Below are 15,386 nucleotides of genomic sequence, written 5' to 3' on the forward strand. Positions count from 1 at the left end.
ATAAAGTCTAATGCGTATGTGGAATGAGCTGGCAGAAATAGTGGCTGAAGTGGGCAACATTTATAAGCTATTTAAACAAATACATGGAAAAGAGAGCATTTTAGGGTCTGTGAGCAAATGTGGGCAAATAGGCATGGACATGATGGGTCAAAGAGAATGCTTCCATTCCAAATTACTCTAAGGGGTTCGACTTACTGAGCATTTCAGAATTTCAGTTTTAATCGGGTTCATGGGATGGCAAGTCTGTCATATGATATGAGATTGTGCAGGCTAGGCCTCTACAGTTTAGATTGAAAGAATGCAAGGGAACCTCATTGAAACATATTGTGTTAGATACAAGGAGAATGTTTCTGCTGGATGAGTCTAGAACTGATGGTTCAGTAAGAGACTGAAATAAAGAGATATTTCTTTACTCAAAGTTGGTGAATCTTTGGAATCTGGAATCATACAGCGGATTACAAAATTTTGGCCATTTGTTGCATTTTAAATCATGATCAATAGATTTCTGGAATTTGGGAAGCAAAGGATATGGGGATAGGGCATGAAGCGGAAAATCAGTCATGATCTTACTGAATGGATTAAGTGGCAAATGGCCTACTCCAGTTTCTCTTTCGTACACTCTTATGTACATAACAGAACTTGAAACTGCTTTATAATATGGATGATGTACCCTTTCTTCTATTCCAGCAATATCTAGATTGGTTAAATTAATACCACAGATCAGTGATCAAATTCTTAACATAAATCTCCAATCATACTCATATTTGATGTTGAATGGATCTCTGAATTGCTTGCTTTAACTTATAACCAAATTTAGTGCATAGCCTCAGTTGGGAATGCCTTGAAAGCAACTTCATCTTCAGTGTTCTGAACCGTGATTTGAATACTTATGAACATCACCAGCTGCAGGGAGATTTGCAAAGATTAGCATATTATGGGTCAGCTTGAAGACATCCTGGTTTCTCTGGCAGAAAATAAATCTGCACTATTTTAAGTTTTGTAAATTATCAATAAAACTACCTTGCTTAAGAATTTCTAACATTACATCTGATTTCCAAATATAACACTAAGTCAAAGGCAACTAGTTCTGGAAGGTACAACTCAAAAACTAGTTTTGCCCAATTTTCTAGTGTCTTGGGTGACCATCTAAAATCAATGTTAGGCCGGCTTCTATTTTCAGATTGCTTGGGAAAAAACGCCTTCTGTTCTTCCCGCTCATTTTTTTCCCTGGCATGACACAGGAGGTTTTCAGCAAGTGAGCACATTTAATTCTTTTGAAGTTTGATGTTTGGGACAGTAGTTATCCTCCCGGCTCTACAGAACTCCCAAAGGTTCCTGCAAGCAACTCCTTGCATCACCTTCAACTCAGCATACACCTGATGTAAGCATTCATTAGTGGCAATGTGGAATCTACTTGGAAAGCAACAGAAGCTAGCAGTTTACCTACTCGTTGAAATAACGACAGACTCCCAGTAGAATAGTAAAATTGAACTGCCCTATCAGTATACCAGCATAGAATTCAGTAGTGTTTCCTGTCCCTTTTTATCAGTTGCTTATGTTCTAGGACCATAATATTTTGACTTTCTGCTCCCTGTGCCTTTGTATTTTTACTGCTAACTCTCAGGATTAACAGACAGAAATTCCTTAGCTTCTAACATCAGTAGCACTCTGCTAACTGTGTTTTCTAGAGTTTAAATAAAATTCACAGTAACTGTGTAACTGCCCATTGACTATGTGACAATTCTTTGGCTGAATTTTTCCCCCACAAAGTAAAAAACACACCATTCAGTTAGTTAAATGCAGTATAACACAGCAAATACAGCAATCTGCCACTTCCTTAGACTCTTAAAAGACAACATCTTTGTCTAACAGCAAAACAACAAAATATGGTCTCACTAGAGTCAGACACCAAGTGCGATTCAGTGGCATTTTCTTGCTGGGTAAGAGATCAGTTCACTGAAATAATATTGGAAAATGAGATAGTGGTGATTAAATAAATACAGTACAGAATAAAACTCAGGATGTTTATGTAAGCCTACTGAAAGGATGGAGCATATTGGTGCAGAATATTATGGATTAGCAAGGTCACAACTCTGGTCTTTGTTATTGTTCAGCTTGGGCTCCTGATGTGCACTGACATTTTTGAACAGGTGGTCACCATGGCAAGCATTTTTCCCATTTAACTGTTAATATTCAGAGACTGTCCCTAATGTATGCCGACAGCACCTAACAGCAGGTTGCCATCACTAGTTATTGTCATGCTGATCAATGCAGTGAATGCCTTTGCACAGCAATGGCAGTTAGCAGCATACAGTTACCCCGTCACTCCCTTCAGGGCAAGCATCTCCACAATTCTGAACAATTTTTATTGAGCAACATACTTCTTTTGTACAACACATTATTAAATTAAGTTTAAAATTGTACGCTTCAAAAACCATACCATCTGTTCCAGTATGTCATTGTGACTCACAATTAAGAGCCATTTTCTGTAACTTAAGAGCATCTTGATGCAAATGACCAAAGTAATCATGTTTCGATTCTACTGTGTCAGCTGTTTTACAGATCTACTTTAGGATGCAAATTTGAATTGGTTAAGTTTCAGCTACTCTTCCAAACTTCCGGTTAAAGGTGGCACTGGTGAAACACAGCGATGACTTGCTGTTAGCAAGCAAAACTACTAACTACTTTATTAATCATACTTTTTCTCAAAAACAATCACTGCAATCAATAGCCTGTGACTTCCTTTTCGAGTTGAACTTTTGATCTGCCTGTATGACCTGGTATTTTTGCAGTGGGAACTGTAGTCTAGAAGGTGCAGGACAGTTGTGGTTTGGTGTAAATGGGCTGAATCAAGGAGGCAGGGCCCAGGCTCAGGAATGAGGAATGACCCAATGTTTGGCTGATTTAGACACAAAGTGAAAAGATCAGGGTGTTGGGGCCGGAGGAGACGGACAAGTCGGTGTTCAGCTTGCTGCTCATGAGGCTTACTTGTCTCTGCGCAGAGCTAAGTTCTGTGGCCGGCAAGCACACCAGCTAGCACTGCACCCCTGGTGGCCGGCAAGTAACGGGCTCCTGGATTGGTTGTGACTGGCATCATGGCTGTGGACTCAATTTGTGAACTTCAGTTCTGAATGTTATTTGCTTACTTTTATTATTTGCACAATCATTTATTTTTCGCTGCAAATTGGGTGTCTGACAGTCTTTTTTTTTAAATGGGTACCACTGGCATTCTTTTTTTGTGGCTGCCTGTAAAGAGACAAATCTCAAGGTTGTATATGGAATACATACTTCAATAATAAATATAGTTTGAACCTAAGATAGACACAATGTGAAGTGCAGAATTAAACATTATATGGACATTCAATACAGACTGTCAGTCCCAGGGACCTCATTAACATGTAAATAATTGTAACAATTTCAATTATGTTTCTAGCAATGGACAATCTAAATGCAGGCTCAGACCCAGTTCCATGCAAAACATTGCATAATATAACAGCCACAATCCTAGCATTTGATCAAATTCAGGATCAGGGCAGCACCTGACATGTCTCAAATGAATCCTTCATTTACTTATTGGAATTTACCTATTGTACATCTACATTAAATAATGATGAATTTGAGGTGCTTTTGTGGTGTAATCTAGTCTAAAGAATTTTTGCAGCATTTCAGTCACAAAATTATTAGCAAGATCGCAGAATACATAGTTCTCTGTGGTTCTGAGGCAGTGCATGGATGTTGGTTTCCTCATTTGATTTGCATTTGGGTGCAGATCCCATTGCACTTTTGAAGTGGAACAGGTGTGTAGCTAATATTCCTCTCTCAATCACTGTCACCATATCCGATGAGTCATTTACTCATTTTCCAAATGTGGCAAATTGTCCTCTGAGTATACACATCACACTGGAGTTCAACAAAAATCATCAATTTTGGATAGCATCACATCTCAAGTTCGATCTTCCATTTACTCTTGATTTTGAGCTGTCACAGAAAATTCTGTTTTTCTTTCTTGTTATATATTGAAGTAATTTAGATTACTTAAGAGAGAATTTTATTTTACATTGACTCCATTACGCAAATAATAAAATCTTCAGAGAGCATAAAACTACTCAGTTCATTAGCATTTGCTGGTTTAAGCATTTTCTAAACTGTTCATGGCCAAATAGCAATCAAAGCATAATACATATATAATATATATAGTACAGTCAGAACAAACTCCCACCTTTCAGCAGTTCAGGGCTAGAAGTTTCCTTTCATTCAAATGGTTATTAAACATTTTTCTCTTTCAGATTCAAACAGCCCTGAACTGCTGAGTTCCTCTAGAAGTTTGATTTTAATCTTGTTTAGTACTTGTCAGATTCACAAACTACCCTTTACCTATTGTATTCCTACAATAAATTTTCTGCATTTCCAACAGAGTAATGATATATCATTCTATGTACAACCTTGTGGGCAGTGACATGCAGTGCACTGCCCCAAACAGTTATCTGTTAAATGTGATTTATAAAATTTCATGAATTTATAAGCCTGTAGAATTAGGCTATGCTTGTTACAAAGGTGCATTACCTGTTTGGATTCATCATATACGGGTGTATCAGCAAAACAGTAGTGATGGAAGAGCCCCATCTTTTGACTGAGGAGACAATGCACCACATGAGAGCGTGCATTCTGCCATTGGATAAGACGAATCAATTCTCGATTTAATGATACTCCCAGATCCACTGACCAATTATAGGTATATAAAATCAACTGGAGGCAAAATGAGAGCACGTCAGCATGCATAAACAGATTACATGATAAACAAGTTTTAAAATGGACAATAACATAAGAGAAAAGGCTGCAAACTAGTGAAATGACAGCAATGCCACCAACACCCAGAGCTTCAGCATTTCGTGAAAAATATTTGCACCTATAACTTTAACTTATTTTTTCCCTTTATCAAAATTAATGGACTTACTTTACCTTCTCAGTCCCAGAATAAACTTAAAATAAGTGAATATGGACATGATTTACAAGGAGTATTTTTTCTTCAGGAAATGTATAGGAAGAAATTGCTGCAGACAAAATAGTCATGAGCACCAAAATGGAAATCCTGTTTTATATCAACAGTAATGTTTAAAGAATTTTATTATGTTATTCTCACAGGAGGAGTTAAGGGGCTACAAATAATTTTTCCTGAATGGTTTTGCATACCTTTTTGTCAATGATGTCAATTATGAGGAATCGCTGCCGGGGAACCACACCTCTTCCACTAATTCCTGCACTTGAGGGGTCACCTGATTTCTCTGCAGTGCTGAACTCCACGGCCTCAAACCTCTGAAATCCTTTGTGAGCTTTATATATTTTTCATGAGGTGAGAAAAAAAAAGTATTCAGACAGCATAAAACTGTAGGAAATCCATTTGATTTCTTATTTAAAAATTCTAAACAGCAAAAAAAATCATGTAAAATTAAAAATGCACATTAGTTATCATAGCATATGATACATTCAGCATTTCATTGCACAGCAATAAACCATGTATCTATTTTAATTTCCAAAAAGGTTAGTTAACTGTAGCAGCATTTTGAAGCACAAAAGTGAAGGGCAAATTTAAATGCACGCCGAGTGATGATTCTATTAAAAATAAAGATCGATATTCCAGTCTACATCCAGGAAGCTTCCAGATGCTGCAGTGATGTCTTGGGGCTGAGTGCTAAATGCCAAAAGTAACAAATTTTCCCCCTTTATAAAAGTTGCTGGTGAACGCAGCAGGCCAGGCAGCATCTCTAGGAAGAGGTGCAGTCGACGTTTCAGGCCGAGACCCTTCGTCAGGACTAACTGAAGGAAGAGTGAGTAAGGGATTTGAAAGTTGGAGGGGGAGGGGGAGATCCAAAATGATAGGAGAAGACAGGAGGGGGAGGGATGGAGCCAAGAGCTGGACAGGTGATAGGCAAAAGGGATACGAGAGGATTATGGGACAGGAGGTCCGGGAAGAAAGACAAGGGGGTGGGGGGGACCCAGAGGATGGGCAAGGGGTATATTCAGAGGGACAGAGGGAGAAAAAGGAGAGTGAGAGAAAGAATGTGTGTATAAAAATAAGTAACAGATGGGGTACGAGGGGGAGGTGGGGTATTAGCGGAAGTTAGAGAGTCAATGTTCATGCCATCAGGTTGGAGGCTACCCAGACGGAATATAAGGTGTTGTTCCTCCAACCTGAGTGTGGCCACTGGGAGATCCTGCTTTCTCTGGCGGACAGAGCGTAGATGTTCAGCAAAGCGGTCTCCCAGTCTGCGTCGGATCTCGCCAATATATAAAAGGCCACATCGGGAGCACCGGACGCAGTATATCACCCTAGCCGACTCACAGGTGAAGTGTTGCCTCACTTGGAAGGACTGTTTGGGGCCCTGAATGGTGGTAAGGAAGGAAGTGTAAGGGCATATGTAGCACTTGTTCCGCTTACACGGATAAGTGCCAGGAGGGAGATCAGTGGGGAGGGATGGGGGGGGACGAATGAACAAGGGAGTTGTGTAGGGAGCGATCCCTGCGGAATGCAGAGGGGGGGAGGGAAAGATGTGCTTAGTGGTGGGATCCCATTGGAGGTGGCGGAAGTTACGGAGAATAATATGTTGGACCCGGAGGCTGGTGGGGTGGTAGGTGAGGACCAGGGGAACCCTATTCCTAGTGGGGTGGTGGGAGGATGGAGTGAGAGCAGAGTTGATAGTGGAGGAAGGGAAGCCCCTTTCTTTAAAAAAGGAAGACATCTCCCTCGTCCTAGAATGAAAAGCCTCATCCTGAGAGCAGATGCGGCGGAGACGGAGGAATTGCGAGAAGGGGATGGCGTTTTTGCAAGAGACAGGGTGAGAAGAGGAATAGTCCAGATAGCTGTGAGAGTCAGTAGGCTTATAGTAGACATCAGTGGATAAGCTGTCTCCAGAGACAGAGACAGAAAGATCTAGAAAGGGGAGGGAGGTGTCGGAAATGGACCAGGTAAACTTGAGGGCAGGGTGAAAGTTGGAGGCAAAGTTAATAAAGTCAACGAGTTCTGCATGCGTGCAGGAAGCAGCGCCAATGCAGTCGTCGATGTAGCGAAGGAAAAGTGGGGGACAGATACCAGAATAGGCACGGAACATAGATTGTTCCACAAAGCCAACAAAAAGGCAGGCATAGCTAGGACCCATATGGGTGCCCATAGCTACACCTTTAGTTTGGAGGAAGTGGGAGGAGCCAAAGGAGAAATTATTAAGAGTAAGGACTAATTCCGCTAGATGGAGCAGGGTGGTGGTAGAGGGGAACTGATTAGGTCTGGAATCCAAAAAGAAGCGTAGAGCTTTGAGACCTTCCTGATGGGGGATGGAAGTATATAGGGACTGGACATCCATGGTGAAAATAAAGCGGTGGGGGCCAGGGAACTTAAAATCATCGAAAAGTTTAAGAGTGTGAGAAGTGTCACGAACATAGGTCGGAAGGGATTGAACAAGGATTTCACATCCCATTCCCATTCTGACAAGTCTATCCACGGCCTCCTCTACTGTAAAGATGAAGCCACACTCAGGTTGGAGGAACAACACCTTATATTCCGTCTGGGTAGCCTCCAACCTGATGGCATGAACATCGACTTCTCTAACTTCCGCTAATGCCCCACTTCCCCCTCGTATCCCATCTGTTACTTATTTTTATACACACATTCTTTCTCTCACTCTCCTTTTTCTCCCTCTGTCCCTCTGAATATACCCCTTGCCCATCCTCTGGGTTCCCCCCCCACCTCCTTGTCTTTCTTCCCGGACCTCCTGTCCCATAATCCTCTCGTATCCCTTTTGCCAATCACCTGTCCAGCTCTTGGCTCCATCCCTCCCCCTCCTGTCTTCTCCTATCATTTTGCATCTCCCCCTCCAACTTTCAAATCCCTTACTCACTCTTCCTTCAGTTAGTCCTGACGAAGGGTCTCGGCCCGAAACATCGACTGCATCTCTTCCTAGAGATGCTGCCTGGCCTGCTGCGTTCACCAGCAACTTTTACGTATGCTGCTTGAATTTCTAGCATCTGCAGAATTCCTGTTGTTTTCCCCCTTTATGCCAGATATTGCTCTGGTTATTGAAGAGCTTGCCCTCTTCAACCTCAGACTTTGGTTTTACTAAGGCTTTTGATACCATGTTTAGTAAATTGTCGCCCTAAATTTTAACGCCATCTTGCATTTTACCAATGGAATGCAGTTCATACAGAGGCTATAACAAGTGGTAACACAGGAGCACAGCAGTTACTGCTGCTGCCTCACAGATCCAGGGAACCAGATTTGATACCAATTTTGGGTGCTGTACTTGCATACGTTGCACATGGTCTCTGCTGCTTTGGGATAACCCAATTTCCTCCCATGCCCTAAAGATATACTGTAGGTTAGGTAGGTTTGCCAGCTGCTGTAAATGATCCCTGCAGAGTAGGTTAAAGTCAAATAATCAAAGAGAATTGGGTTGATACGCATGTGTGACAGAAAGAATAAGATTCAGAGTTAAAGGGAAAAAAGGAGAGAGATAATAGCATTAACAAGACTGCTCACTGAGAGCTTGCATATGGAGCCCAGGGCAAAATGTCCCCTTATTGTGCACTTTAAGTATAAGACCTAAAGCCAAGTTCTATTTCCAAGACCAAAACCAAGCATAAGAGGACAGGACCTACAAATGTTGCTTCCTACAGGGTTGACAGCTCTTTCTATTCAGTTACAACTGTAAGTTAGTCATCATACAGAGCAGAAATAAGCTCTTCAATGCACCCTATACATACTGACCATTGAGCACCTAATACACACTAATCCCATTTACTAGCACTAGCTCTGTTGAATTCCATGTTTGAGTAATTGAAGTGCTCTTCTCAATATTTAAATGTTGTGAAGTCAGGCTGAATTTGTCCAGCATTCTGTCTCTACTGGCACTGGTTAACGTGCAACATGGCAGGATATGACCCACCATTTGTCAGCACTTTGCTTGGGACATCATTTGGTTTGAGGTTCTCAAGTTACACGTTTGACTCTAAACCTTATTAATGTACAGAGGGATCGTGGATACGAAGTCCCTGCTCCGTGAAAGGGGCTACACAAAGTTGATGGAATAGTAAAGAAAGCATATAGCATCCTTGTTTTTATTGGTCAGGGCATTGAGTTGCAGAGTCAGGAAGATATGTTGTAGCTTTACGAAACACTGATGAGGTTGCATCTACAGCACTGAATTTAATTGTGGTTGCCCGATTATAGGAAGGATGTGGAGGCATGGGTAGGGTGCAGAAAAAGTTTACCAGGATGCTGCCTGGATTAGAGGACGTCGGAAATAAGGTGAAGTTTGATGAACTACAGTAACGGTCGAGGCTGATGGGAGACCTGATAAAAGTTTTTAAAATTATGAGTGGCATGGACAGACAACCAGCATTTTTCCTGCAGGTCAAAATGTTGAATTGTAGAGGGCATGCTTTTAAGGTGAGAGGTGGAAAATTTAAAGATGACATGTGGGACAAACCCTTTATTTTTAAACGAAGAAAATAGTGCGTGCCTGAAATGGATTTCCAGATGGTGTTGGAGGCAGGTACGAGGAATTCTGCAGATGCTGGAAATTCAAGCAACACACTAAGTTGCTGGTGAACAGGCAGCATCTCTAGGAAGAGGTACAGTCGACGTTTCGGGCCGAGACCCTTCGTCAGGACTAATTGAAGGAAGAGCTAGTAAGAGATTTGAAAGTGGGAGGGGGAGGGGGAGATCCAAAATGATAGGCGAAGACAGGAGAGGGAGGGATGGAGCCAAGAGCTGGACAGGTGATTGGCAAAAGGGATATGAGAGGATCATGGGACAGGAGGCCCAGGGAGAAGGAAAAGGGGGAGGGAGAGAAAAAACCCAGAGGATGGGCAAGGGGTATAGTCAGACAGAGAAAAAGGAGAGAGAGAGAAGAATGTGTGTATATAAACAAATAACAGATGGGGTACGAGGGGGAGGTGGGGTATTAGCGGAAGTTAGAGAGTCAATGTTCATGCCATCAGGTTGGAGGCTACCCAGACGGAATATAAGGTGTTGTTCCTCCAACCTGAGTGTGGCTACATCTTTACAGTAGAGGAGGCCATGGATAGACATATCAGAATGGGAGTGGGATGTGGAATTAAAATGTGTGGCCACTGGGAGATCCTGCTTTCTCTGGCGGTCAGAGCGTAGGTGTTCAGCAAAACGATCTCCCAGTCTGCGTCGGGAGTCGTTAATATATAGAAGGCCACATCGGGAGCACCGGTGTCGCCTCACCTGGAAGGACTGTCTGGGGCCCTGAATGGTGGTAAGGGAGGAAGTGTAAGGGCATGTGTAGCACTTGTTCCACTTACAAGGATAAGTGCCAGGAGGGAGATCAGTGGGGAGTGATGGAGGGGACGAATGGACAAGGGAGTCGCGTAGGGAGCGATCCCTGCGGAAAGCAGAGAGGGGAGGGAGGGAAAGATGTGCTTAGTGGTGGGGTCCCGTTGGAGGTGGTGGAAGTTACGGAGAATAATATGTTGGACCCAGAGGCTGGTGAGGTGGTAGGTGAGGACCAGGGGAACCCTATTCCTAATAGGGTGGCGGGAGGATGGAGTGAGAGCAGATGTGCGTGAAATGGGGGAGATGTGTTTGAGAGCAGAATTGATGATGGAGGAAGGGAAGCCCCTTTCTTTAAAAAAGGAGGACATCTCCCTCGTCCTGGAATGAAAAGCCTCATCCTGAAAGCAGATGCGGTGGAGACGGAGGAATTGCGAGAAGGGAATGGCATTTTTGGAAGAGACAGGGTGAGAAGAGGAATAGTCCAGATAGCTGTGAGAGTCAGTAGGCTTATAGTAGCCATCAGTAGATAAGCTGTCTCCAGAGATAGAGACAGAAAGACCTAGAAAGGGGAGGGAGGTATCAGAAATGGACCAGGTAAACTTGAGGGCAGGGTGAAAGTTAGAGGCAAAGTTAATGAAGTCAACGAGCTCAGCATGTATGCAGGAAGCAGCGCCAATGCAGTCGTTGATGTAGCGAAGAAAAAGTGGGGGACAGATACCAGAATAGGTTTGGAACACAGATTGTTCCACAAAGCCAACAAAAAGGCAGGCATAGCTAGGACCCATACGGGTGCCCATAGCTACACCTGTAGTTTGGAGGAAGTGGGAGGAGCCAAAGGAGAAATTATTAAGAGTAAGGACTAATTCCGCTAGACGGAGCAGAGTGGTGGTAGAGGGGAACTGATTAGGTCTAATGGAGGCAGATGTTATATTTATAAGGCAGATGCCATCTCTCTGGCCCTACATTCCTCCTTAGAACACCTGGAGAATAAAGACGCATATGTAAGGCTCCTTTTCATTGACTACAGCTCTGCCTTTAATACCATCATCCCAAATAAACTGATTCTTAAGCTCCGGAACCTGGGTCTTAGCACTCAGATCTGCAGCTGGATCTTCAACTTCCGCACAGACAGGACCCAGGCTGTAAAAATAGGGGAGAAGCTCTCCTCTACAATCACCCTGAGCACTGGTGCCCCACAAGGCTGTGTACTCAGCTCCCTGCTGTACTCACTGTACACCCATGATTTCGTAGCCAAGTTTCCATCAAAATCAACATATAAGTTTGCTGATGACACAACAATTGTAGGCCGTATCTCGGGTAATGATGAGTTTGAGTACAGAGAGGAAATTAAGAAGCTGGTGGCATGGTGCGAAGACAATAACCTATCCCTCAACGTCAGCAAGACGAAGGAATTGGTTGTTGACTTCAGGAGTAGCGGACCGCACGACCCCATTTACATTGGTGGTGCGCAAGTGGAACAGGTCAAAAGCTTTAAGTTCCTCAGGGTCAATGTCACAAATGACCTGACTTGGTCCAACCAAGCAGAGTTCACTGCCAAGAAGGCCCACCAGCGCCTTTACTTCCTGAGAAAACTAAAGAAATCTGGACTGTCCCCTAAAACCCTCACTAATTTTTATAGATGCACCGTAGAAAGCATTCTTCTAGGGTGCATCACAACCTGGTATGGAAGTTGTCCTGTCCAAGACTGAAAGAAGCTGCAGATGACTGTGAACACGGCGCAGCACATCACACAAACCAATCTTCCGTCCATGGACTCACTTTACACCACACGCTGTCGGAGCAGTACTGCCAGGATAATCAAGGACATGACCCACCCAGCCAACAGACTTTTCGTCCCTCTTCCCTCCGGGAAAAGATTCAGGAGCTTGAAGACTCGTACGGCCAGATTTGGGAACAGCTTCTTTCCAAATGTGATAAGACTGCTGAACGGATCCTGACCCACATCTGGGCTGTACCCTCCAAATATCCGGACCTGCCTCTCGGTTTTTTTGCACTACCTTACTCCCCATTTTTCTATTTTCTATTTATGATTTATAATTTAAATTTTTAATATTTACTAATTTTAACTATTTTTAATATTTTTAATATTTAATATTTGTAATCCACAGAGTGTGAAGCGCAGAATCAAATATCGCTGTGATTGTACATTCTAGTACCAATTGTTTGGTGACAGTAAAGAATAAAGTATAAAGTATATTGGCAATTAAGAGGCTCTTAAGTATGCAGATGAATATGCAGAGAATGGAGAGATATAGACCACATATTGGCTGAAGGGATTAATTTAATTAGGCATCATTAGCTTAATTAATTTGGCACAACATGACGGGCTGAAGAGCCTGTTCCCGTGCTGTTACACTGTTCTATGTTCACCGAATCAAACTGTCAAAACAAGATTGTTTGGTAGCAGAGAAGGATTTAGAAAAACATGTAATCTTCATGTAGATATTCGCATAACTTAACACAGCTGTGGGATTTCCTTGGTGCAAAGACTAAATTGCCCAGAAATTGCACAGTTGTCAGAAGTGGGAAATGTTGGCTCATTTTTCCAGTTTCAGGACACTCCAATGCTGGGTACATTGGTAGATTTGCAGAGATCTTCAACAGATACCTGTCTGCACCTGGTCACATTTGGATGAGTGAGGCTTCTAGCATTTTCTCTGGGCTTTTCTCTTTAGAGAGAAGGAGGATGAGAGGTGACTTGTTAGAGGTGTACAAGATGATAAGAGGTATAGATCAAGTAGACAGCCAGAGACTTTATCCCAGTGTGGAAGTAGTTAATACAAGAGGCATAATTTTAAGGTGATCAGAGGATAATTTTGGGGGGAGGTTCTGTCAGAGGTAACTTGCGTGGTGGGTGCATGGAATGCCCTAAGAGACTCTTAGATAGGCACATGGATGATAGAAAAATGGACAACTACGTAGGAGTGAAGGGTTAGATTGATCTCAGTATAGGTTAAAATGCCGGTACAGCATCATGGACCAAAGGGCCTGTACTATGCTGTAGTGCCCCATCTATTATTATACATCTTGCAAGTTCAGATGTATAAGACCATGAGACAAAGGAGCAGAATTATGCCATTTGGCCCATCGAGTCTGATGTGCCATTCATTTTTTTTCCTCTTATTTTCCCTGCTCAGACCCACTCCCCAGCCTTCTCCCCATATCCTTTGGTACTTGCTAAAGAACACCCATACTTATGGCCTCAGCAAAATAAACCAGTTATGGTAATGATAACCTTCTGCTGTAAGGTCAGTTACAGGCCAAAGCAAGGCAGCGATGCCAGGCCCCAGAGTGCATCAAAGCAACAGGACTCGATGTTTGGATGGAGACTTGAGCACAGGGCTGAATTTGAAAAGCCGGGTACAGGCTGAATCGAGGCAATGGAACCCGATGCTTGGATGTCAATTAAGGCGCTGGGCTAGATTGAAAAGTCAGGGTCTCAGGGCCTGAGGCGATTGATGGGTCGGTTCAGATTGCTGCTCAACGACCAGCCTCTGCACGGAACTATGGGATCACCTTTGCGGACTTCAGTTTTTGTTTGTGGTATTGTTTGCATAATTTGTTTTTTTTTGTCTTTGCACAATTAGGTATCCATGTTCTTTTTGTAAAATGGGTTCTTTTGGGTTTGTTTTTGTGGCTGCATGTTAGGAGACAAATCTCAAGGTTGTATAATGTATACATACTTTGATAATAAATGGACAGAACTTGAACTTTCTCAATAGCTGAATATTTTGAAATTCTTTAAAAGACCTAATCCACCACCATCACCATAGAAATGATCTGGTGAGACTTACGTTTGATACTATTTACCAAAGGTCTGCCCTCATCATCATCACAGTCAACTGTAGACAGATAAAATACAAGGAGCAGAGCATTGCATGGCATGAGAGCATGGCATAAAACATTTACAGTCAAACTACACTCAAGCACTCACGAGAACACAAAGGTAGTGAAAACTAAACAAGACTTCATTCGGTAATGGGACACGCGAGCGAGTTGATTTACTGCTCAAGACCTTATCTTCGACAATTTATTATACCTATTGTACGTGAAAACAAATCAAGCTGAGTAATTGCTTCAATTAAATAGCTGTCCCATGAATACCAAATGTCAAAATGGTCATGATATATTTATTGTTAAAACTTTCTTTTGGGATGAGACTGTGAAACAGGTTGGGATAAGATAACTCCTCAGTCACTGGGATGTAATTTATTAAGCATTATAATAAAAACTCCTCAGCAAGCAAGGCTAACATCATCATTAAATGCAAAAAATCCTCCTCATGTATTTTGTAAGTTTCAAATTAGATTTAGATGGAATTTCTTCCCCAACCCCGCTTGTCTTCCACACATAATTAATAGCGACTAGGACATGAGAGGACCATCTCTGCAGTAAAATAAAAAAACAAGATGCTGTCAACACTCAGCATTAAGAATTCATAGTAAAACTACTCTCAAGTACTCAGCACAGGAGTACACAGAGGTTTTAAAATGAAGCAAGACTTCACTCAGAGAAGTGAGTTGAGAACATATTTTCTAAAATTTATTACACCTATTGCATGAAGCATCTGTAGAAAGAGAAGCAGCACTAATGCTTTGGCCGATGTTCCTGATCAAAAGTCTTCAGTCTAGAAAGTTAACAGATTCTCTTTCCAGAGACGCTATCTGATATGCTGAGTGTTTCCAGCACTTTGTTTCTATTTACAGTTTTAAAAAAAAATCCCATTCCCTGATGAACATCTTTGTTCTGCAATGAAAAAAACATCTAACTGACTACCCAATCTTCCAATGAAGAGCCAAGTTATCAGTCCTCTCCTGGGAACAGAAACTCCAGCTTCAATTCTGTAAAGGTCATATCTAAAATGCATTTTTCTTTAAAAATTGATAGTGATTTTCTAGAATTCCAATTTTACCTCCATTATCAGCTAGATGATAACTGGCCAAGCTCGCCTGCACTATATCTCCTCAAACTTCCCTTTTTGCATTAAAGTAAGTCAATTCAAATATACCTGAGGGATTATGAAAGGGATGTAGTGAACATCTTTATCATAAGAAACAACCTAAAATCTGGATAT

The 15,386-nt window shown here is 42.2% G+C and overlaps 1 protein-coding gene across 3 annotated transcripts in view; it reads right to left on the reverse strand.

The window, feature by feature from the left end:
• Positions 1-15,386, reverse strand: part of szt2 (SZT2 subunit of KICSTOR complex) — a 266,703-nt gene that overhangs the window by 77,229 nt on the left and 174,088 nt on the right. For 2 of the 3 annotated variants that reach the window (XM_063064564.1, XM_063064561.1), the window contains exons 57-59: positions 14,107-14,154; positions 5,191-5,330; positions 4,564-4,746 (exon numbers count right to left, since the gene is read on the reverse strand). In XM_063064564.1, coding sequence (XP_062920634.1) covers positions 4,564-4,746; positions 5,191-5,330; positions 14,107-14,154 — 371 coding nt within the window. The remainder of the gene's footprint in view (positions 1-4,563; positions 4,747-5,190; positions 5,331-14,106; positions 14,155-15,386) is intronic. The other variant, XM_063064563.1, reaches the window with a different exon arrangement.

This window comes from Mobula hypostoma, chromosome 12 (genome assembly GCF_963921235.1).
Source record: "Mobula hypostoma chromosome 12, sMobHyp1.1, whole genome shotgun sequence".
Lineage (NCBI taxonomy): Eukaryota > Metazoa > Chordata > Chondrichthyes > Myliobatiformes > Myliobatidae > Mobula > Mobula hypostoma.